This window comes from Ornithorhynchus anatinus, chromosome 10, assembly GCF_004115215.2.
Source record: "Ornithorhynchus anatinus isolate Pmale09 chromosome 10, mOrnAna1.pri.v4, whole genome shotgun sequence".
Taxonomy (NCBI): Eukaryota; Metazoa; Chordata; class Mammalia; order Monotremata; family Ornithorhynchidae; genus Ornithorhynchus; species Ornithorhynchus anatinus.
Genome location: NC_041737.1, coordinates 7,806,341 through 7,830,265, shown reverse-complemented (window position 1 = coordinate 7,830,265; position 23,925 = coordinate 7,806,341). Strand labels below are relative to the sequence as shown.

The window sequence follows — 23,925 nt, the reverse complement described above, 5'->3', positions numbered from 1 at the left end:
GGGTCACACAGCCGACGGCTGGCAGAAATGCACTCAGAACCCAGGTCCTTCTGACTCGTGGGCCTGGGCTCTTTCCACCAGGTTACGTTGCTTTTCGGTCAACGCGTAATGCATCATCAGACGACACGCTTGGATCTGTGACCTCCGAACAGTCGATGATCGCTCCATCCACAGTCCTTCCGTACATATCTTCAAATTGTGTATTAGAAATTTTATCTCAACGTCTGTCTCCCCTTCTTGACCATATGCTCCTTACGGGCAGGGAACGGGCCTGCCAACTCGATTAGATCGTGTTTTCCCAAGTGCTTAGTAGAGTGCTCTGCACGTAGGAAGAGTTTAATAAATACCGTTGACTGATTGAATGATTGGTTGGTTAATCGCTTGGTATCTGTTGTTTTAGGCTCCTCGTGTACCGGTGCAGGCGCTGCCCATGGTCGTCCCGCCTCAGGAGCCCGACAAACCCCCTGCTAATGTCGCCACAACCCTTCCCATCAGAAATAAAGGTCAGTGTTAGTTCCGCGTGTAAAACGCTTCTTCTTAGAAACTAGAGGGCAGTTCTTCCCTGCTTCAAGTGGCCAAACAATCTCCATTTTACTGGCCTCTCTCCCCCCCACCCCCGCCCCCAGATTTGAGCTACCGTGAAAAGTCTGCCACTGAGGCAGACGGAGGGAGTGGGAGGAATAACGGTACCATCTACTGGGTGCTAGATTTGAAATACGATGATTCGCTGGTCCGTTCTTATAAGTGTTCCAACAGCTCAACTCGGTCATATGCAGGGTCCAAATTTTCTAATTTCAGTTTTTCTAAGTTTGCGTTTAGGTTGACCACTTTATGAGAAAACCTAAGAAATGAGATCACAAAGTGTGGGGCAAGTTCAGAACTTGATGCAGATTTTATATTGTGTTTGTGTTCCTATAAGTTCTTAAAACTATTTGAGCTACATATTTTTTTTTTTTTTAAACGAGTAGGGGGTTACCTAAATTTTCTGCTTTCGGTCCTTCGGTTGACATGTGCGTGTTTTGACTGCATGTTTCTTAAATGTCCTGGGGCACTGAAACTACCGTTCTGGTAGTGATTTTTGTGTTTTTAACATGGGGGTATTCACCTCCACCCCCCTCCTTTCTCTGTCTTTTTCTCTCTCTCTCTCCACCTCTCCCCCTCCGCCCCCTCTATCTGCTGTCTTGGAGAGCCCGAATATCTCTGTCATTTTGGCAGTCGATTCCTACCAGATCACTCATTGTCTTGGCAATCAAAAGATAAAGTGGATAGCACTAGCCCACCATCCTTTCTTTTCTGGGACACTGACCGGTCCCATTTTATCGTTCTGGTAGTTGGGCTTGAGAACAAGTGTGAATTTCTGTTCTCCACCCAAATTTTGATTTTTGAGTACTTGAGTTATCAGAACTGAATCTTAGCCGTCAGGAGCCTTGACTCCCGGATGCGAAACTCGTACATTTTTGCCGCTCCAGAAAGGATCTCTCTAAGTGCATGATTTTCTTGAAAATGTCCCCACGCTAACAATTTCTCTCTTCCGATGGGAATTCCAGTCCTTGACGATCCGATTGCCATTTTGACCGCCTTAGATTTAAGGATGGTGGCTCTCTCTCCTTTCCTTCCATTACATCTGACGGCAGCGCTTAGATGCCAAAACTCAGAGCCGACCGTTATTCTCTTCACCCGCTCACTGGAGACTCTGGAAGCCGACGCGCAGAAAACGCTGTGTGTCGTATTCCAGACCCTGTCGTGTCCCCCCCCGCCCCGCCCTTTAATCTCTTCCCTCGTGTTTGTGGTAAAATGGAAGGTGTGATGTAGCTTTTAGCAATCTGCCTGTTGGTTTCCACCTTTTCTGATGGGGTGCCCTGGGCGTGACCGTGGGTGCAAACCCTCCGGGCAGTGAGGCGGTGATGAGGATGCCATTCATGTGCCCTTCTGAGGGGGTTTCTTTTTCACACAGCTACTTCTAAGCAAAAATCCAGCAGCCATTTGCCGGCAAACAGCCAGGAGGCACAGGGTTACATCACCAATCAGTCTCCAGAGAGCATTGTAGAAGAGGCCCAGGGCAAGTTAACGGAGCTGGAGCAGAGGATCAAAGAAGCCATAGAAAAGAACGCCCAGCTGCAGTCCTTGGAACTGGCACACGCCGACCAGCTCACCAAGGAGAAGATCGAGGAGCTGAACAAAACGCGAGAGGAACAGATTCAGAAGAAGCAAAAGATCCTGGAGGAACTGCAGAAAGTGGAGCGGGAGCTGCAGCTGAAAACCCAGCAGCAGCTCAAAAAGCAATACCTGGAGGTCAAAGCTCAACGCATCCAACTGCAGCAGCAGCAGTCTTGTCAGCACCTGGGACTCCTGACCCCGGTTGGGTTTGGAGAACAGCTTCCCGAGGGAGACTGTGCCCGGTTGCAGCAGGCGGAGCCCATCTCGCTCAAAGACGACCCCCAGCAGACTGCTGCTCAGATGGGCTTCGCGCCGATCCAGCCTCTGGCCATGCCCCAAGCGTTGCCCTTGGCAACGGGGTCCTTGCCTCCGGGGTCCATCGCCAACCTTACCGAACTGCAAGGAGTTATAGTTGGACAGCCGGTGCTGGGCCAAGCGCAGTTGGCAGGGCTGGGGCCAGGAATTCTCACAGAAACACAGCAGGGGCTAATGGTAGCCAGCCCGGCTCAGACCCTCAATGACACGCTGGATGACATCATGGCAGGTGGGTCTCTGTTGTTACGGGCAGGTGTGAAAGGGTGACACGCTGAAGTCCGGTGAGAGTGATCCCAGGCCTCCCCCTTCCCTAGCTTTCACACCCGAGTTTCGGGCCACCCGAGAGAGCCTAGCCGGCCGGGGGACGAGTCTGGCCCGCCCCTCGGGCCCGTCTCAGAGGCCGGCCCCCGCCGTGTTGAGACCGGAGCGGAAAATAGCAAGTCTTCGGCTTGTTGGCGGGGTTGAAGTTCCAGTCAGGGTTTTCACGGCAGAAAATTGAAACCGTTCACATCGGAAACTCTAAGAATGGTCCCGGGGGGACCGAGAGAGAATTGGAAGCAGATTTTTCAGATCGTCAAGGGCACGTTATCTGTGAACGGGGGTGTCTTGGTATGGAAGAGCCATCTTCAGACCCAGTTTAAAAACTCACTCTTAACACCTTGCAACTTCCTAAAACACCAACAGCCTTTGCGTTAGAACGATCAGAAGGTACCCTTGGGATTTTATAAAAGGTGCCTTAAATTTCAGACCCGAAAGCCAAGCTCTTGATGAATTTTTAATGGAAGTTTTAATTCCAGTATTTTCCTCAAATTCCTCTCCTAAACATAAAATTGTGACACATTATTCAAGTTCACGTCCAGGTGTAAGTCAAGCGGATCCTAAAAGTAACCTTGCGTGACTGATGCCATCCGTGTTTCGTTGGTTCAGAGTGCAAGTTAAGTAGCCTTTAAAGGTGAAATCAACGTTGATAACTGTGCTTTCCTTGAAGATGAAGTGATTTCCATAGCAATAGTTTTATGTGATGGTGTTTTAAACTGAATGAGATGTCGATTTATTCCAAGTTTCATTCCAGAGGATGAACCCTTGGACACTGTATAGTTTTTAATACCTGCCGAATCAACTTTTTTCATCACTCAGTTCCCCCGTTGGCCGTAGCGTGTACGTTCGGGAAGCACTCCTGTCGTCTAATAGCGATCGTGGTATTTATCAAGCGCTTACTGTGTGCCGAGCACTGCACTGAGTGCTGGGGTGGAGCCAAGATGATCAGAGAGTCGGGGGCTCACAGGCTAAGTAGGAGGGAGAGCAGGTGTCGAATCCTCGTGTTGGAGATGAGGGAACTGTGGAAGGGAGAAGTTGCGATTTGCCGAAGCTCACGCGGGCGAGTGGAAGAGAGAGGGTTGCATTTATGGCCTTCATTCAGGCCACCGCTTTCAGTTAAATCCCACCGTGACTGGCTGTAATTCTAGTCTAACGGCTTACTTCTTTCTGCTGAATCTTCCTTGGGAGAGCCTCTCCGTTAATTTATACGACAGATCTGGGAGTGGCCTTGGCTTTTAGTTGTCAGTACGTTGTAACCTGAATGGTGTTCACCATGTGTTTCTGTGGCCCGCTCCTGGTTTACGGGTCGCCATTAACATCGCCCCGTGTCCAGCTAGAGGTCTCCCAAAATTCAGCGTATTAATTCAAGGTTGTTGGATTCTAGATTAATACAGGGGTCTATTGGCTCCGTTTAGCAAGGTTCAAAACTGCATTTTTCACCGAGCAGCCAGCCAGTGCCTCCTCCAGAGTCTGTACCAGACATCCATACGAGGTCACGGTTTCAGCAGGTCAGGGCCCAGGGTTTTATTGTACTTTTGTTGTACGGTTTTGTAAGGTTTTCTAAAAAAAGCTCCATGTGTACAATACATTCGTGAACAGTAAGAGGTTTTGAGGGAGCTATGTAATCAACCAGTGGTATTTTTTGAGCCCTTACTGTGTGCGGAGCTCTGTATCAAAGTGCTCGGGGGAAGAGTTCAATAAAGTAAGTAGACAAGATCCCTGCCCTTGAGGAGTTTACAGTCTAGCAGGAGGGATGGGCGCTGGCAGGGGAAGAAACTCCGGATCAATTGACTAGGTTACAGACTTGGAAGTTTTCTAAGTAGGTCGAATTCCATTCCATGTTGGCAGGGCTCTAAACCTCTTCTGAGTACATTTGTACAAATTTGTAGTCGCTCCCCTCTTGATGTGAATTTGGAATGTGCTTTCCCTTCAGAGATGCTGTTTTACCCCTTTGCTCTCCTGATGTGTAGCCCAGTCGTTAGTCATTACTTGAAAAGCCAAAATGATTACAATTCACTGCTTATTGGTGATGGTGAGACTGATGATGGAACCGCCCGTCCCAAACGAAGGGTCCAGTAATGAAGACTTTGAGCCCGAGGCCCTACGCAGAGGAGTAGATAGTCGGGCTAGTGGTTTGCGCAGTGCTACTCACAGGGTCTCACTCTTGTGGGTCAGTTTCCCGGAAGCTGGGAGAGGGGGCACCAGAAGCAAGTAGAGGAGCAGCACAAGCACAGGGAAATAGATGCAGGAATCTGACGGTCTCACCTTAGGGCCGCGGCGCCTGCAGCATAAGGCCTAAGCAGGGTCCTAGGTTAGGCCTTGGGCAAGGTAGCCTCGTTAGTAGTCACTCTGATCTTCGCTGCCTGTGTTAGTGTGGTAATTTCAAGATTCCTCCCAAGCTTTTTTGTATTCGCTCCGCCTTAGAAGGTTCTTCAGTCAGCGGACTTCAGTGCCAGCAAGAATTCTGTCCCACCTGGCTGTTCCACACCTCCCTCTCCACCCTTCCCAGTGGTGAGTTGGGGGTCAGGCTTTGGTCTCGGGAGGATTGACTTTATGAAGCCAGGGAAGCAGTTCCAGAGTTTCTTTAGTAGAATCCTCTCATGCCTCCGTGTACTTTTAAAGTTGACAGAAGATACCCTTCCTTAAATGGTCTCGGTTGTGTTAAAAATGTGTCCTTTGGAGAGAGAAAAGGTCTGGAAATCGGCGGGAGGAGGACAGGGCTTTCTTTTTAGGGAAGTCTGGATTTATGATTGCCTACCTAGGTAGCTTTGGAAAACGGAGAATTAGTTGCCTCTTTTAGTGTTTCGGGGGGAGCGGTTAGCTTAACTTAGCATTTTATGTTAAAGATGAACCTATGTGGCAGTTTTCATTCTGAAGAATAAAAGTACTTTTTAAACTTCAAAATACAATTTCATAATGCTGTTTATGATGACTTTTTTCAACAACTTAAAACACAGCGTTTCCATCCTCCACTGCCCCACTGTACCCTTAAAAAGGTGCCTGGGCCAGCTGGGGGGAAAGAAACCGAGGTTAAATGGGACCCACAGTGACAGAACACAACGATACTGTTGAGTGGCTAGTAGAATCTGCCGTGGGAATTTTGGTTAGCAGAAGATAGTTGGTTTGGCGATCTGGCTAGTATACTAGGGAATGTTTCACTCATTTCAGGGAATAAAGTGTACAGGCTCTGTAGACCTCCATCTCCATCCAACATAATGACTCAAAATATCATGCCAGGACACCCCACGCTGAGTTTTGTTCACTGGGGGACTCTCCCCAAATGGAGAAATTGGCTCTTCTGTATTTAGATTGGTCATTGTTCTCTTGCCAGTATCTACCAAGAACACTTGAAAAGAAAAAAGTTTATTTAGCAGCTGGTATTCCTCGTGTACATGACGCAGCGCACGAGGTCGTTTCCTATTCTTTAAATCTGCTCGGGTCAGACGCTTCCATGTCAAGACTTGTGCAAGTTTTGATCCGGGGCCTTGCGTATTTGAAATTCAGACTCCAAAAGTTGAAATTTACCCAAGTGCACGTCAGAGTTCCTTAAACCTGGTTAGTCGTAACTGCCAAATCAAATGAGGGTAGGAATTTTGGAAGCCAACGGAAAGTTTTCCACAAGCGAGCTGCTGCTTAGAAAATTTGCTTCAATCTAAACGTGCACCTTATAAATCTCTACTGCGAAGCACACAACTTTTAAGCTGTTGTTAATATTCCCCAAATTTGAACTTAAAAAAAAAATGCGACAGCAGTCTCAGTGTAGAGAGATGGATTCAAAAAAGGAGCCATAAAGATTTTCAGAAAAGTTTCAGGCACCATGAAGTAGCAACTGACTTTACCCTGATTAAGTGCAATTATTTTGTTTAACAGCAGTGAGCGGAAGAGCGTCTACAATGTCAAACACTCCCACCCACAGTATCGCCACTTCCATCTCCCAGCCTCAGACGCCAGCTCCGAGCCCCATCATCTCTCCTTCAGCCATGCTTCCTATCTACCCTGCCATTGATATTGATGCACAGGTAAGCTCCGGTTGGAGGGCGCAGCCTTTCAGTAGCGTCATCCTTACCCAAATGGACCAAATTCTTCTCCATCTCTTCCTCCGCCCCCGCAAGAGTGTACTTAACTGACCAGTCACGCCCCCGGTTACTATCCCTTTATCACGTTCAGATTCCTTACCTCTAGTCTATCCTAGGCTGTCACCCGCTCATCATATTCAGATAAGGATATATTCTAATGCTTCTAAAATACTTACGTCGACTCTGATTCCATCAAATCATCTTAATCTAAATTTTGAGCAGGCTGAGTTGGGTTTTTTTGTGTTTTTTTTGTTTTGTTCCGAAATCTTCGGATGGTTTGATTTGCTCTTTCAGAAAGAGAGCCAGAAACTGTCTGTCAGAAAGTCAGAAATGGTCACTTTAAAGTGAGTTTAAGATTTCTAGACACTTTGTTAAGTTTTCGTTTTGAAATCCTCAAAATTATCTTTAAGGAAAGGAAACATTTGGAGTGCAAATAAATGTTTTGAAGATGAGTTTAAATGGAGCCATCGCTTGTATTTTCCAGTTCAGCAGCAGCCAACTATTTAAAAGCCTAAAAAAAATTGTTTGAAAGACACGTGAGCTGCTTGAAACCCCCTAATTTGGCAAGGCTTATGTTGTAACGTGGGAATCATCGACCGAATGCTAAATATTTTGGCAACTAAACCATTTCTTAACGTTTTATATTCAAATGGTTTACAGTATTTTCAGCTGTTAATTGCAGTGGTTAAGACACATTCAGTAAAGAGAAGAGAAAAACACATTGGAAAATCGTGGTGGTAGACAATCCATTGAGTTGTGAATGTTCCTGCTGACAACTTTAATACCAGCACATCGATTTGAGTTATAAAGAAAAATTCTTACTGAGAACCTACACCCCCTGCAAGGATCTTACTAATCTCTGCCCTGGCACGCTCTCGCTCTGGCTCAGAACAGGTTTTTCTAAGAGCACCCGGGGAACTTCAATTTCATGCTAAAGCAGGTGGAAATCACCTGGTAGTGAATTTGTAGTCCTCCTCTTGTGCTCCCAGGTTTGGTTTGTAATTTGCTAAGGGAATATGGAGAATATGGAGACGGCCTCACAGAAAAATCAATTTTTCTCACCCCTTTTTTTCTTTTTAAGTTTATGGTATTCATTAAGCACTTACTGTATGCCGGGCACTGTACTAACTACTGATTGGATACAAGCTGATCAGTTTGGATGCAGTCCCTCCCCCACATGGGGCTCACAGTCTTAATCCCCATTTTATAGATGAGGAAATTGAAGGCCGGAGAAGTTAAGGGAGCGGCTCAAATCCACGCAGCGGACGAGTGGCAGAGCTGGGATTAGAACCAGGCTCTTCTGATTCCCAGACCCACGCTCTATCCATTAAGCCACACTATTTCTAATAAGGATTGAATTTCGGTTTGAAAAGATATTCTCCTTAAAACACAAATCCAAGTGTCCCCCCCACATCCCTCCCCACCCTTTTTCGTCCTGAGTGTATTGTGGAACTGGAACAATGGCTCATTACCCTATCAGTAAAATCATTTAGCTTGACTTAAAATCATTCCCAAAATCACTTGAAAGAGTTGTAGCAACATCCCTGGGTAATACTAAAGAAAAATGTTTAGTCAAGTAATTAATACTTAAAGTCCTTTACCGTGTGCAGAGTGCTCTACTAAGTGCTGGGAGAAAATACACAGGTGGGAATTAAACATGATCCAAGTCCCTCATGGAGCGGACGAGACTTGTTCCTGACTTGGAAAAACATAAAAACGATAGGGGAGGGAATCACTCTAATATATTAGTCCCTGGTTTTTCTTGGCTTTACCGAAATCTAGCCCCAACACTAGTTGGTCATTTCTAATTTGTTAGCTCTTTGGAGTATGTTTCCTCCCGGTTCCCATCTCCCCTTAAAATTCCTTCCCCTATTTGCCACCACTCTCAAAATGAAAAATTGGCACCTATGAGTAGTTTGGGGGCAAATCCCAGCTCTCTTCCCGTAGAACATTAATCATACCCTTATTGGGTCTGATCACTGGACCATCCAACCTAAAATTTGAAAACAGGTTGTTGCAGCTGGCTTTCCGGAGAAACTGTTTACACTCCATGACAACAATTCTAGGGCCCAGGGGACAGACCGTGTCAATTTAACCTCTAGTCCCCTGATTTTCCCATTGAATGACCTGTTAGTGGATGGATCATCCACAAATTCATCCTTGTTGAGAATGTAAGTGCTCAGATCCTGGAGTCCAGCACAACTCCTCAGGACCGTGGACTGCAGGGGTGGAGGGGGTACTATGATAGGATTTCCATGTTTAAATCCTGGGGTGGTGGGTGAATAAAGGTTGGAAATTCAAGTGCAAGGGCGATGCTGAAGAGGGTGGGAGAATAGTGGGACACCGGGCCTGGAAGTCAGAAGATCCACCACTTGTCTAGCCGAGTGTGCATTTTCCCCTCTCTCCCTCGCTCCCTATAAAACATAGCAAATGTGAGCTCTCTCACGTTTATGTACGAGGTGTTTTTTTTTAAAATAATCGTACTATCAGACAAAAATTATTTTGACTTTAACCCTTCTGATACAAAAAACGTAACTGGCTAAAGACTATCCCTTTGTGGGGAAGAATTTCTTCTTTTGTACAAGGTTTTTGGGGTGGTGTTTTCTTTTTAACCAATGTCATTGGGGATGTTAAGAATGTGTTTTATTACTGGGGTGGAAACCTTGTGAATTTCATGAAAGGCATGTTTTTACATTTTTGTTTTCGCAGACTGAGAGCAATCATGACACAGCACTGACCCTTGCCTGTGCTGGTGGCCATGAAGAACTGGTACAAACACTTCTAGAGAGAGGAGCTAGTATTGAGCATAGAGACAAGAAAGGTGGGATTTAAAAATTTTAAAAATTAAACATCCTTCTTTGCTGAAGAGAAACCCTGACAGTCTCAGGCCGTTTCATATACGGGACATGTTTTGTGGCACTGCTTAAAATGTACTGATGCCCCCCCCCCCCCCCCCCCCTTGGTTTTTTTTCCCAGGTTTTACTCCACTTATCTTAGCTGCTACTGCCGGTCACGTTGGCGTTGTGGAAATCCTGCTGGATAACGGGGCAGACATTGAAGCCCAATCAGAGAGAACGAAGGATACGCCATTATCTCTGGCTTGTTCTGGGGGAAGACAAGAGGCAAGTTCCTGATTCTGGACTCTTGTGCTTTATGTAACTTTTTAGACCTTGAAGATAATGGGTTTGAGCTTGAAAGTCTCCGTCACCGAGAATTCTCAGGCAGCCTCAAAATTCAACCTTTCTGAAGTGCTGACCATGGAATTATACTTTTCTCTTGAGAGAATTCCTGAAGGTTTTGCCTTAAGCTGCCAATTAAGAATCCCGAATGTAATGAAATGGAGGGCACTGACTCCTTCAGTCTTGCTGTGGCTCAGTTAGTGTAACCCAGTCCGGCTTGGGTTGGGGATCCTTGGGCAAGGGGACAGTTGGTGTGGAAGCCAGAGCCCTCACTGCGGCCATGGCACAGGAAAAGCCCAAGAACTGGTCTATGGGGGGCCTAGGTGAAAAAGGAGGTGGATTAGGGGTGGGGCACGTGATGGAGGAGGAGAGAGATGGAAGGAGAAGAGGGTATGAAATGTCCTCCCACCCCCCGCGCAAATCTCACATCCCTCCGTCACCTCTCTATGCCCCACACTTGTCACTCTCTACTTCCCTGAGCATTCCTCGCTGCCTGCCTAGAGGAATCCCGAAGTTATGCAGAGGAGGCCAGAAGACACGGTTAGAGTAGAAATACGTTAATTCTCGTGGGAAAGAGTCGGTATCGAGTAATGAGTATTTGCTAGCCGAGGGCTCACGTCCCGACGGAGCTCGTTAAAACCAGAGCGAGCGCTCCGAGGCCTTCGGTTAGCCCACGATCCCTTGGGAACTGGGCCCTCGCGGCCTGCTCTCGCCAGCACAAAATGATCGCCCATCGAGCCGGCCTCCATTTCAGGCAGACGTTCCCGCTGGCGCCCAACCAGCGGTGGCTGAAAGAAGGCTTCTGTGGGTCTTGCAGGGTTGCCCTCGGGGCAACTTTGACTGCGGTGCACGAGGCAGACTAACGCTGGCAGGTGCCATCCTTGGAGAGGCATAGGCAGGGACCAGACTTCTAGCCCACACGAGGTTTCGAACCAGGTTGTACGAACCTCTGTAATCCCGCCACAAATCTAGAGGTCGATAAAAGCTTCAGGTGGGAATGAGCCTCTTCCCATTGCTTAACGCAGCAGGTAGGGCTACGGTAAAATATCAGGGGGGATCCCGAGTGTCTTAATTTTTCCTGCCAGGAAGGAATTAGCTAAGGGATATCACTATAGCATATTCTCGTACACAAAGCTTGGGTTTTTTTCTCCAAACCTAATTGGGATTGGCCTCTGTTGCTGGCCCCTTTTAGTGCTAGATAAAAAAAACAGCATAACTTGGGGGTGGGGGAAACCTGTACTGATGGATTTCTGGAGGGGATATGGGACAAGGCTGTTGTCTTCCGATTGACACTGCCAGTCTAGCCACCTTCTGCAGAGCGCCTTTCTCTTGGAGGCCCTTCAGTCGGAAAGGTAGAGGGACCCTGCCTTGCTCATTTTCACAGTAGTGATATTTGAGGTTGTTGGTGAGGAGGTACGCCTCTGAATATCACCGGCAGTTCATTGTAAAATCAGTCATTCTCTCTCCTGTAACTTCCCAGGTGGTGGAGCTACTGTTAACCCGAGGAGCAAATAAAGAACACAGAAATGTTTCTGATTACACACCTTTAAGTCTAGCTGCTTCAGGTGGTTATGTGAACATCATCAAAATACTACTCAATGCCGGTGCAGAGATTAATTCCAGGCAAGTGGTGATTTCACTCTCTTCTCTTTGCTCATCAGCAGTTTCTACTTGGCAAAGCCCCCGATTTTCATTTGATATTTAGAAGCGGTGGGCGCCGGTCTCTAGTTTTGAATAAGGGCGATAATTTGAGGGGTCTGAAGATTACCTCTGATTCTATTGGCTTCACCCTCGTTTAGGCCCTCGGTTTAAAGCCCTTCAGTTGAATATCTGCTGAGCCACCTAGCTTCCCGTACAGTTGTAAGCCCCTCGCAAGCAAGAATCTTGCCTTTTATTTCTGTCGATCTCCCCTAAGTCCTTAGAACAGTGCTCTGCTCAGTAAGTATCGTTGATGGCCTCTTTTGAAAAGACGATGGCGTTCTCCCGCTCTTTTTCAAAAAAGAAAAATACGGTGGCCAGGAGAGCCGGTCTGCCCGTGGGTGTCGAGCCGGGGAGGACTTGGGCTGGTACTGAAAATCGGGACCTTGCGGGCAGGGGTCTTGCGTTTTGTGGATCCTAGGCTGGTGTAGGTCTGAGATGGGAAGAGGGATTCCTCCCCTTGTGCCTGACTCCTCTTCTTCCACATCTCCTGTGCACACAGAAGTCAGTCAGTCTCTCTATTGAGTGCTTACTGTGGGCAGAGCACTATACTGAGTGCCGTACAATATAATAGACACATTCCCTGCGCACAACGAGCCTTTGCACATGTAGTGCAGTGGGATGCCCTTTCTCTGGCCCTCAAAAAAAACAACGACTGAGGCCTAGCCCCACAGTGTGGTGGCGGGCGATGTGTTAGGGCCCAGTTTCTGGAGATTCTCCCATGGGTGTAGCTCTCCTTACTCTCCCTGTACCGGTTCTTCAACAGGCCCTAGGGAGGAATGTGAAGGAGGAGCAGATCAGGTAGCACTGGGGAACGATCATCTGTTTAAAGCAGGCACGGGCCTACTCCTTACGGATGGGCCCGATAGCGAGGGCGGAGGGGGATGTTGTTCAGGGAATGGAAATGGCATTCATGTGAGCCTCAGTGGGTGGAAAAGCGAGAAGCAGCGTGGCCTATTGGATCCAGCGTATTATCGGCAGGGCCGGCTTCTAATGCCGTCCAACGCTTCTCTGCTGGGCAAGTCAGTTAACTTCTCTGTCGTCTTAGTTACCTCGTCTGTAAAACGGGGATAAAGCCCGTGAGCCCCGTGTGGGACACGAACTGGGTCCAACCAGATTTGCTTGTATCTACCCCAGCGCTTAACGCAGTGCCCACCACGTGGTAAGCGCTTAACAAAAAAAAAAAGGTGGTAACAGATGGGGCAGACAGAAGTTGATGTCCCCCCTGCAGCTTTCGAAGGAATTTTTGTAGTGCCTTCGGGGCTTCCAAACAGGAGACTACCTTAGGGCTCGATAGATTTATTCTGTCGCCTTTTCATATTTGGTGTGCATAATCGTTTGATTTTTTTTTCCCCCCCCTTTCAGAACTGGTAGCAAACTGGGCATTTCTCCTTTAATGTTGGCAGCCATGAATGGGCACACAGCTGCTGTTAAGTTATTATTGGACATGGGGTCTGACATCAATGCTCAGATAGAGACCAATCGCAACACTGCCCTTACCTTGGCCTGCTTTCAAGGAAGAACTGAAGTGGTCAGTCTACTCCTTGACAGAAAAGCTAACGTGGAACACAGAGCTAAGGTGAGGACGACGAGGAACTTCCGTGCGGCTAAATATAGCGGATCCCCATTCGGTGCCCAGGTGGCAACTGCATCGTCTTTTTCCTGTTTGCAATTCTTGACCCATCCCAGGGGGCGTTAGGTGTGTAGCTTTATTTGTTTTGGTCTGGAAGGTTTTGAATTTTAACTCTCCAATTCCCCCAGACTGGCCTCACACCATTGATGGAAGCTGCTTCCGGAGGGTACGCCGAAGTTGGCCGGGTTCTTCTGGACAAAGGCGCCGATGTAAATGCTCCTCCGGTGCCCTCCTCCAGAGACACGGCCCTAACCATTGCAGCCGATAAGGGCCACTACAAATTCTGTGAGCTGCTCATCAGCAGGTAAGCCGGTCGAAGGTACCGTTTGCTCCAAGACGGCGGCTTACAGATGTGCCCCCTCTTCCTCCTGAGGGCCGGAAACACCGTTAGGCTACCGAGGGTGAAGACGAGAGGAGCCGTGGCTGCCACAGCTTTTTGTGGTGACCCCCGAGGAGACAGCTGCTGGCGGAGTCATTCCCTTCCTCTCCTTCCTCTCCCCCTCCGGCCACTCACGACTACCATCCTGCTCTCCTTTACTCCGTGCCAGGGGAATGAAGTAATAATAATAATGTTGGTATTTGTTAAGCGCTTACTATGTGCAGAGCACTGTTCTAAGCGCTGGGGGAGATACAGGGTCATCAGGTTGTCCCACGTGAGGCTCACAGTTAAATCCCCATTTTACAGATGAGGTAACTGAGGCACACAGAGAAGTGAAGTGACTTGCCCACAGTCCCGCAGCTGACAAGTGGCAGAGCCGGGAGTCGAACCCATGACATCTGACTCCGAAGCCCGGGCTCTTGCCACTGAGCCACGCTGCTTCCCAACTTGGTTGCCACTTTGGAGCCGGTTGTGGGCATCTTAGTTCGGGGCTTTCTGCTTTCCCGGTCAGCAGACCTGTGGCACTTAAGCCTCAGATCAACTAAGAACAGCTGCTGGAGCGCCCAGCGAAGTCCACCCCGCCGAGCAGGCGGACCTCGCGGTCACCTTCTGCCCAGGGGCAGCCGTAGGAGCGGTGATTTGTGGCCGGGCACCCGGGGAGAATCCAGCCTCCTTTCCATGCCGTTAGCCAGCGCGAGAGATCCGGGACCCGGCAATAAGCTGGCAGCCGAAGCCTTCGGGCACCGTTCAGAAGTATCACCAGTTAAGGGAGGACCTCAGCCATGCGTCGTAAAATCGTGGGTGCGGACGAACAGTGTTTTCCTTATGTCTAGCCGTGGTCTCGTAATCTAGCCTAGCCAAATTCCTCAGGCTTTCTTTTTCCTCGGCGGTACTAGAAGACTTTTTGTAGCGGGGAGCAGCGTAGCCTAGAGGCAAGAACACGGGCTCGGGAGTCAAAGGACGTGGGTTCTAATTCCAGCTCCGCCACTTGTCTGCTGTGTGACCTTGGGACCTTGAAGTCACTTTAAGTGATTTAAGTATTCAAATCTGTTACACGTACGTACGTGTCTCACATGCTTCCTCCACTGCCCCTGTCTAACTTGTTTTAGCGTTTTTTTCTCCCCCAGACTTGAAGCTCCTTAAGTGCAGGGATTATGTCTACTGATTCTGTTGTACTGTTAAGTGGGAGAGGAACTGTGATGTAATTGTATTTTCTACCCCAGTCTTGGTTCATAGTGAGCACTGAACAAATACCATTAACCAGTCAATCCTATTTATTGAGCGCTTTGGGTGCTGAATACTGTCCTGAGCTCCTGGGAGAGTACAGTACAACAGATGAGGTAGACAATTTCTCTGCCTCCAAAGAGTTTACAGTCTTACTACCTTTACTCCTGTCCAGAGCTCCTCCTCCGAGTTCAAATGTGACCAGTGTCTATCTACTATGTGATAATAAATAGGTCTCACTTCATCTCCGGGCGCAAGCTTTGAGACCTGAAACAATTCAGTCATGTAGGCTTGTCCCCATTTTTCAACAAAGTGCTGATGTTGCAAACAAACCAACAAAAATAATGGCAACTTGTGGGTTTTAAATGTACCAAAGGGAACAATTTTTTAAAAAATTCAGGTTTTTCTTCTGTGCGTGAGTCCCTTTAGACTATAAGCCCCCTCTAAATTCCTTATGTTCCTTATGGGCAAGGAACACGTCAGCCGTCTCTGTTGCCTTTTACTCTGTCGGTCGGTTGTATTTATCGAGCACTTGCTGTGTGCAGAGCACTGTACTGAGTGGTTTGGATAGAACGATATAATAGACGCGTTCCCTGGCCACAACAAGCCAACAGTCTCCCAAGGGCTTAGTACAGTGCTCTGCACACAGTACAAAAAGTGTGGGACAGGGACTGGTCAAACCTGATTACCACGTAGTGCTTAGTACAGTGATTGGAATATAGCGCTTAACAAATACCACAGTTGTTAAATACCCCAGCGCTTAACGAGTACGATCATTATTATTATTGCACCATTAATTGTTACTGATGGTGATATCCTATCCACCACCCTACCCTATCCGCTGCTTCTCCTATATGTAATTGATTGTACAGCATAAGGCCCCGGAGGGCAGGGATCATGGTAACCAACTCTGTCGTACTCTCCCAGGTGCCTAGTACAGTACTCTGTATGCAGCAAGGGCTGAATAAATACCACAGATGGATTGATTTCTATTTTCCTTCCCCTCCCCGTCCCATTTCCAGGGGAGCCCACATCGACGTCCGGAACAAGAAAGGCAACACCCCGCTTTGGCTTGCGGCGAACGGGGGGCACCTAGATGTGGTACAGCTGCTGGTCCAGGCGGGCGCAGACGTGGACGCCGCAGATAACCGGAAGATAACACCCCTTATGGCGGCTTTTAGAAAGGTAGCCTGGCCTCCTCCTTTCGCTCTTGGGGTTTTTTCCCCCCCCTTGCCCTGTTTGCTCGGGCTTACTATAAAGATAAGTTGTTCTGACCAGTTATTTGTTATCGCTTTTATTCTTTGAGGTTAGAGTAAAGAGCCTGCTGAATTTTCCCTCTTTAACACCCCCCCCCCCCCCCCCCCGACTCTTTTTGTTTGTTTTTTGTATTCGTAAAACTTCTGTTTTGACTGTCGTCTTCTGAGTGACCTACAAGAATCACATTTTCCCCAGTTGGTCTGTAAATGAGTGCTACCGACTGAAAAGAAGCCACTCATTGCCTTTCCCAGAAAGATTTTGGTTAGAGAAGGGGTGGTGGTATCTCATTCGTTCATTCAGTTGTATTTAGTGAGTGCCTCCTGTGTGCAGAGCCTGTACTGAGCGCTTGGACTATACAGTTGGGCAACAGAATCTCATCAAAATTGGGGCACATTAATATCGAGTGTGTGTGTGTGTGGCGGGGGGAGGGAGGTTTAAATATACGGCTGATTAGGAAATCTATTTAGAATTAGTCATCATACAGGATATTCATTGTCATTATCAAGAACACAAATCACCTAGGAGCTTAACTGTGGGGTCTTAGTGCTTGCTTGAGGATGTCGTCCTCCCCCGGTATCCGTCCCCCAGTCTGCAGTACCCCAACCTGATGGAGGAAGGTGCCAAAACCGTCTCCACACTCCTTACTCTTTCATCGTGGCAAAAGAGAAGAGAAACGATCGAGAAACATTCATTCAGTAGTATTTATTGAGCGCTTACTATGTGCAGAGCACCGTATTGAGCGCTCGCTTCCCAGGGTGTCGGGTAGTGAGCTGTTTTCAGAAGCATTCCTTTGAAATCGCTTGTAAATTGGAATGTACAAATGGGAAAGAAGTCCAGTTGTGATGACTGGTGTTGAGGGAAAAGTCGCACATTTCCGTAGGTGAATTTGCCAGTGGAGTACAGCAGGCAGTCGATAAGAGATTTTGCTTTCTTGGTCGTATAATGATAAGACCTCTTTGCCGCATGTGAAGCGTACTTCATTCGTAGGTCCAGTACCCACTTTGACGCGTGATAGGCAAAGAGCTGTACAGGAGATGAACGCTAGGGAAGTTCTGGATCGATCGATCGGATTTATTGTTTCCGAATCCCGAGGCTCAGATGGGCTTTCTCCCCCATTGCCCAAAGCAGCTGTGGCAGTGGTGCAGGTTTTTCCACAGAACTTGCAGCGGAATGGACAGTTGAGGGCCAAAGGGCTCCATCGCTTCCAATACCCTCCCGTTCCCAATCCCATTTTCTGACCAATTCTGGCTCCGTTGAGTTGAGCCGTGACACCAGGGTGGTGATGTGGTCTTAGTTCTACCCCACTTTGGCATTCCGTCTCGGTCACTGCCATCTGGCAGCTGCTTTAGGCTAGCCTCTGAATCTCCGAATTCCCGATTTAACTTTGATTCAGTGGCTGGGTTTTGGTTGTTTTTTTTTTTTTCCATTCATTTTCTCCCTCCCACTGATGATTCTCTCTGGAAACGTTAGTATTCCATGCCTTTAGAAATCCTTTTTTGCCACGTATTTTTGGCCAGGCAAGTGCCAGCATAACTCCGGACATTTCCAGGAAAGCAGTTCTGCTCCAGCAGTGTAAGGGCTCAGAGTTGGGACACGGAGCGTTTTACTCGTGGACGGCGCCTCCTCGTAACCAGAGTAAAATACGTTCAGCTGTACTTTTGATTCCTCATGACTACTGTCTTTGTGTAAACCTTTTTAATCTCTGTCCCTCCCGGTAGTGACCTTGTAAGGCGCATTTGATTTCTGGAGTTTTGTACCTGCCACGTGCTTAGCCTCAAATGGGTGCCGAGTAAATATAAAGCAAAGTGAGAATTCAGATCCCAGTGCCTCGCTTTATAGGAGAACGAGGTTTACTACTGTTTTGGAAGACCCTTCAAGGAGAGGGTCCCCCACCATGTGAGGCGGATAAAAACCCGGCATCTACCATTATGGAGCGGTTTAATCGTGTTCCGGTGGGGAGGTAAAACCCCCTGAAATTGGGGAACCTAAAGCGTGGAGGGCAGAGGACCTGTTTAAAAGACACAGTGAACCAAAGCCTCAGACAATGCTGTGGAATAGCTGGGAGTCCGTTCCCGACGATAAGCCAGGGTGGCATATTGCTCTCGAGAAAGGCGAGGATGTTTTTGAGCTAAAGCTGCATGAGGAAAGGGAAACAAGGAGGTGCATAAAACAAAAACCAAAAAAACCCAGTGCCTAGTGCTGTCGATATCAAACAACCTTAGGGATAACTTTTTTATGTACACGGTGGGGTCCGGAGTTTGGGTCTTCTACCCCTCCCCCTCCTTTTTTATTTTTATTTTTTTTAAATCCTATTTGTAATTCAAGCGGGGTTTTTTAATGGTACATTTTAGGCGCTCACTATGTGCCAGGCACTGTATGGAAAACTGAGGTTGTACAACCTAATCAGGTTGGACACCATCCATGTCCTTCTAGACTGTGAGTCCATTATGGGCAGGGATTGTTTCTACTCATTGCCGAATTGTACTTTCCAAGTGCTCAGTACAATCCTCTGCACACAGTAAGCACTCGATAAATACGATTGAATGAATGAATGAAAGAATGAATGAATAAATTCCCCACATGGGGCTCACAGTCTTAATCCCCATTTTACAGATGAGGTAACTGAGGCAGAGAGAGGTTAAGTGAATTGCCCCTGATCACACAGCAGATGTGAACATGGGGGTTTAGAACTCGGGTCCTTCTGACTCCCAGGTCCGTGGTCCACCCACTGTGGCACACTGCTTCTCTGGCATTAGCCTTTTAAGTGCAAATGCAGAATCTGCAACTACTAAAATCACATGAAGAAACCTGTACAGACAGTTGATATTAGGCCCCTAACCTTCTTGTGCTGAGCATGATGTCGTAGGTAAGAAAGCTTTCGTTGGAGAGAACAAAAACATGCTTTCAGGAATCTTCCTTGAGAGCTGGGGGGAGAGGGAGGATTGGGGGTTGGTACAAGACTGTGAGCCCCACGTGGGACAACCTCATTACCTACAGCGCTTGGTGCTTAGTAAGCGCTTAACAAATACTATTATTATTTTTATTATTACAAGACAAGATCACATAGACTTTCCTTGGTATGTGTTTTTTCTTAATGTCGTGCATTAAGATAAATCCTGAGCAGAGATTTCATCAGATCATTATTTGGAAGACCACCTAGGTGCTTGTTATGAGAAGAAATACAGCGTAATAACGATTAATAAAAATTAAGAATCGTGCATCAATCCTTCCTAGATTGTCGATCCGGAGGAGGTCCTGAGGTCATTTGGCCCGGCTCCAATGGGCCGTGGTGACCCGGAGGCATTAGCACTTATCGTGTTAAATTGACACAATTAGTATAAATGATTTGGCGAATCTGACATAGGCTTCGTAAGGAAACATTGCTACTATCGATTGACCCTCCGCCGTTCCGGGCCACAAATCCCAAATCATTTCCTCAGCATTTATCAGAGTGACAGTTTATACTTGTTCATCGGAGCATACACCTGGTTTATACGCGACGCGTAGTGTCGGATCGATATGCCACAGGAAGGGTGACCGTTCCACTGAGAAAAGCCACCTAACCGGTCCGACGACCCTGTCTCGGGGCATTTTTCCGTTTCGTTGGACGTCCGGATCTCTGAGCCGATGTCGTCTCTTATTTTTCAGGGTCACGTGAAAGTGGTGCGTTATTTAGTGAAAGAAGTCAATCAGTTCCCATCGGATTCAGAATGTATGAGATACATAGCAACCATCACTGACAAGGTAAGTCACTTTACGAAAGTATCCGGAGCAGTGGGGGTGGGGGTGTTCTAGATCCTCGTTATTTTTAAAAGCATATATTTGTTCAGATGTAATGCGCAAGTCATCTGCTTCCCGTTCCTCCTCTCCACCGTGCTGGGCTGCTTGGTGTCGATTGCCATGTATTTCTTGCAGATATGAATGACGGTATTGCTACCGTAAGCTGTTAGAAGACTTGGAGTATTTTGAAAACTAAAAATCCGTGTATTTTGTCATTTTAGGAGATGCTAAAGAAGTGCCATCTTTGTATGGAATCAATAGTACAAGCCAAAGATAGACAGGCTGCTGAAGCAAATAAAAATGCAAGCATTCTACTAGAAGAGTTAGATTTGGAGAAGGTAAAACTCTTCCCTCAGTGTAAAAATGCCTTTGCTGACCTAATTGAACTTTTTTTATTTGTGGAGCTAGTCGTCAACCTGTCCAGATTTGACGTGGACAGTAGAGGGTGAGTTAGGGGGTTCCGAGCGCCCTGGAAATAGGGTCAGTAAAGGGAACTGAGTGTTGTAGCCAGTGGGCGAGCCCAGCGTCCAACTCCGACCCCCAAGTCCCGGGGCAGCCCCAACTACCTCGGTGGTCGACTAGAGGAGTTAGATTCGGGTCTACAGCGGTTGACCGTGAAGTCTACAGTTCCTTTCTTGGTTGGTCTAACTCCACTTGGTGGTAATAATAATAACGAGCATCATCATCGCGTTAATAATGATGGTACTTGTTCAACGCTTATTAAGTTCCAGGTACTGTTCTAAGCGCTGGGGTAGATAAAAGTCGATCAGGTTGGACAGAGTCCTTGTCCCACATGGTGCTCACACTCTTCATCCCCGTTCTACAGATGAGGTAACTGAGGCACAGAAAAGTGAAGTGACTGATCCAAGGTCACGCAGCCGATACGTAGCTGGCCGGGACTCCCAGGCCCTTGGTCTATCCACTAAGCGCTGCTTCTCATGTACTGTTTGGGTGGTCAGTAAAATTCAACACTACATTCCTGCTTGCTCCTGAGTCTCTTAGAGGCAAGAAGGATTGCTTTTTATTAATTGTTTCACCCCTCTACTCGGAATTTTGCCCGTGTTCCTGCCCGAAGATGGACTGGAGAGTTAACCCTCGGGCCCTTCCGGCCTTTACGTCTGGGATTCTGTCCCCCACACACATTAACCTGACCTCTGAAGGGCTAAAGGTGGGGACCGTCCGGTTCAGCTCCTTCGAAAGGGTTTTTCGGGACCTCTCCCGCAGAGCAGCATTTATCACAGTCTGAACTTGTCAGGCCTGGAGAGGGGCTGCAAACTTCTCACCTCATCCACCCGCACGCCCACACGCACGCCCAGTGTGAGCCTGCTTGGAGGGAGCGCTAGGAAGCAGAGCCACGGAGAGTCAGAAAGGAAACCCACAGCTACCGGGGGGGGGGCTTCACCGAAAAAGACAGTTGTAGAAGAGTAACCCTTTGTTTTAGTGCCACAGGTGGCTCCCTGAAAGGTTTATTAAAAAGAATTTTCCTGAAGTTAAAAGTCTCGATTTGTGGTTTGCTGGCCAGTACGCGTCTAGTCAAGTGTGTTTCCTTTGTCTCCTGGAATCACTAGTTAAGGGAAGAGAGCAGGAGACTGGCTCTGGCTGCTAAAAGAGAGAAAAGGAAGGAGAAGAGAAGAAAGAAAAAGGAAGAGCAGAGGAGGAAACTTGAAGAAATTGAAGCAAAGAATAAAGAGAATTTTGAACTACAAGCTGCTCAGGAGAAGGAGAAGCTAAAAGTTGAAGGTCAGCCTACTTTTTTGAACTTTTATCGATTTAAGGTTTTATGTGGCAACCATTTCCTTCAAAACTCTAAATTGTGGATTTCCCTCTGCCTGTTTTTCACTAAACATCCTGTCAAACCTTTCAGTTCTATAGTATCAGTCGCCATTTTCCCATCACTCAATAGTATTTTATTTATTGGGCGCTTACTACGTGCGGAGCACTGTACTAAGCGCTTGGAATGAACACGTCGGCAACAGATAGAGACGGTCCCCGCCCTTTGACGGACTTACGGTCTAATCGGGGGAGACGGGCAGACCAGAACAATGGCAATAAATAGAGTCAAGGGGAAGAACATCTCGTAAAAACAATGGCAACTAAATAGAATCGAGGCGATGTACATTTCATTAACAGGCCTCCAGTAGAGTAAATCTGAAAAGTGGATGGGGGTATGTAAACCCACAGGAAAAGCACCCATTGTAATTCCTTGAATTAGGTGATTTTTCCAGATTCTCCCCTCTTGGAGCATTGGAGCATCACATCTTTAGCTTTGATTTTAAAAGCGTATTCGAGTCTGATGCGTAGCTGCTCTCAGTTCTCAAATTTAGTTACACTCTATGTCCCAGGTAGGAGGTGAGGAAGCACCAGGAATGGTGTGCGTTAATAGTCCCATTCCAAAGCAGCACATAGCAGACCAATAATAATAATGGTATTTGTTAAGCGCTTACTATGTGCCAAGCACTGTTCTAAGCGCTGGGGTAGATACGAGGTGACCAGGTTGTCCCGCGTGGGGCTCACAGTCTTAATCCCCATTTTTACAGATGAGGGAACCGAGGCACAGAGACTTGCCCGAGGTCTCGCAGCAGGCAAGTGGCGGAGCCGGGATTTAGAACCCGTGACCTCTTGACTCCCGAGCCCGGGCTCCTTCCGCTAAGCACTCTAACCGCTGAGGTGGATACAGATCAGATCGGACCCATCCCTGGTCTCGGTCGTGAGGGAAGGCTCGCTGTGCGTTTCATTATATTCCTTGTCTTTGGGGGGGCTTAACAGATGAGCCGGAAGCCCCGACGGAACCCCCCAGCGCCACCACCACCACCACCATAGGCATCTCCGCCACCTGGACCACCTTGGCCGGCTCCCACGGCAAACGGAACACCACCATCACCACGGCCAGCTCCAAGAGGAAGAGCCGAAAAAACAAAATCGGGCCGGAGAACGTCCAGATCCTCTTCGAGGACCAGCTCCCCATCTCGTACGGCCAACCCGAGAAGGTCAACGGGGAGTCTAAGAGCAGCAGCACCAGCGAGAGCGGCGACAGCGACAACATGAGGATCTCCAGCTGCAGCGACGAAAGCAGCAACAGCAACGGCAGCCGCAAGAGCGACGGCCCCGCGCCCGCCGCCGGCCCGCAGCCCGCCAAGAAGCAGCCGGCCGTGCTCGTCACCTTCCCCAAGGAGGAGAGGAAGCCCGCTTCGGCCAAGCCTTCCGTCAAGTTAGTGTCCGTCGGCCGTCCGGGGACTGCCGCGCCCGGTCGCGTCCCAGCGCGGTCTCGCCTCGGCGGCACGCGCTTCCTGAGGCCCCGGAACCCGTCCCGTTCAGCTCGGTCCGGGATTTCGGCCGGTCCGCAGATCCCCGACGCGGCCGCGATGGCCTGGTTCCTCTTGGCTGAAGATGAAGGCATCGAGGAGCGGCGTGGCCTAGTGGCGAGAGGCCGGGGTTGGGAGCGGTCGGAGCTCGGGGGGGGTTCTAATCCTGGCCCCGTCCCGTGGCCTTGGGCAAGTCACTGCACTAGTCTGGGCCTCAGTGACCTCATCTGGAAAATGGGGAAGAAGACTGTGAGCCCCACGTGGGACAGCCTGATTACCCTGTGTCTGCCCCAGCGCTCAGAACGGTGCTTGGCGCAAAGTATGCCCTTAACAAGTACGATCGTTATCATTATTTGCCCCAGGACACTTGGGTGGAGCTGTGATCTCACTCCCCGGTGCTCTCCTCAAGTGGCAGGACACAGGGTCTCCCGGGGTGCCCCTAAAGAGGCTTGGAGGAGTCAGGGAGATGGCTTACTTTTGACACCCGGCTTCCTGGTTCTGTTCCCTCTAGGATCCCACCATTCCCTCACCCGGGAACGTCTCCAAACCCTTGTAGAATCCCTCTATGGATTCCGTCTCCCACGTCCAGGAGAGACAAATTCCATAC

General features: G+C 48.4%; 1 protein-coding gene across 1 annotated transcript in view; it reads left to right on the top strand.

Moving 5' to 3' along the window:
- ANKRD17 (ankyrin repeat domain 17) overlaps positions 1-23,925 on the top strand; it is an 85,416-nt gene that overhangs the window by 47,169 nt on the left and 14,322 nt on the right. The window contains 13 exon segments of the mRNA XM_029073757.2: positions 401-503; positions 1,955-2,701; positions 6,661-6,809; positions 9,576-9,687; positions 9,843-9,988; positions 11,526-11,668; positions 13,109-13,322; positions 13,505-13,680; positions 16,002-16,164; positions 19,885-19,980; positions 20,238-20,354; positions 21,585-21,756; positions 22,783-23,224. Of these exon segments, the coding sequence (XP_028929590.1) occupies positions 401-503; positions 1,955-2,701; positions 6,661-6,809; positions 9,576-9,687; positions 9,843-9,988; positions 11,526-11,668; positions 13,109-13,322; positions 13,505-13,680; positions 16,002-16,164; positions 19,885-19,980; positions 20,238-20,354; positions 21,585-21,756; positions 22,783-23,224 (2,780 nt within the window).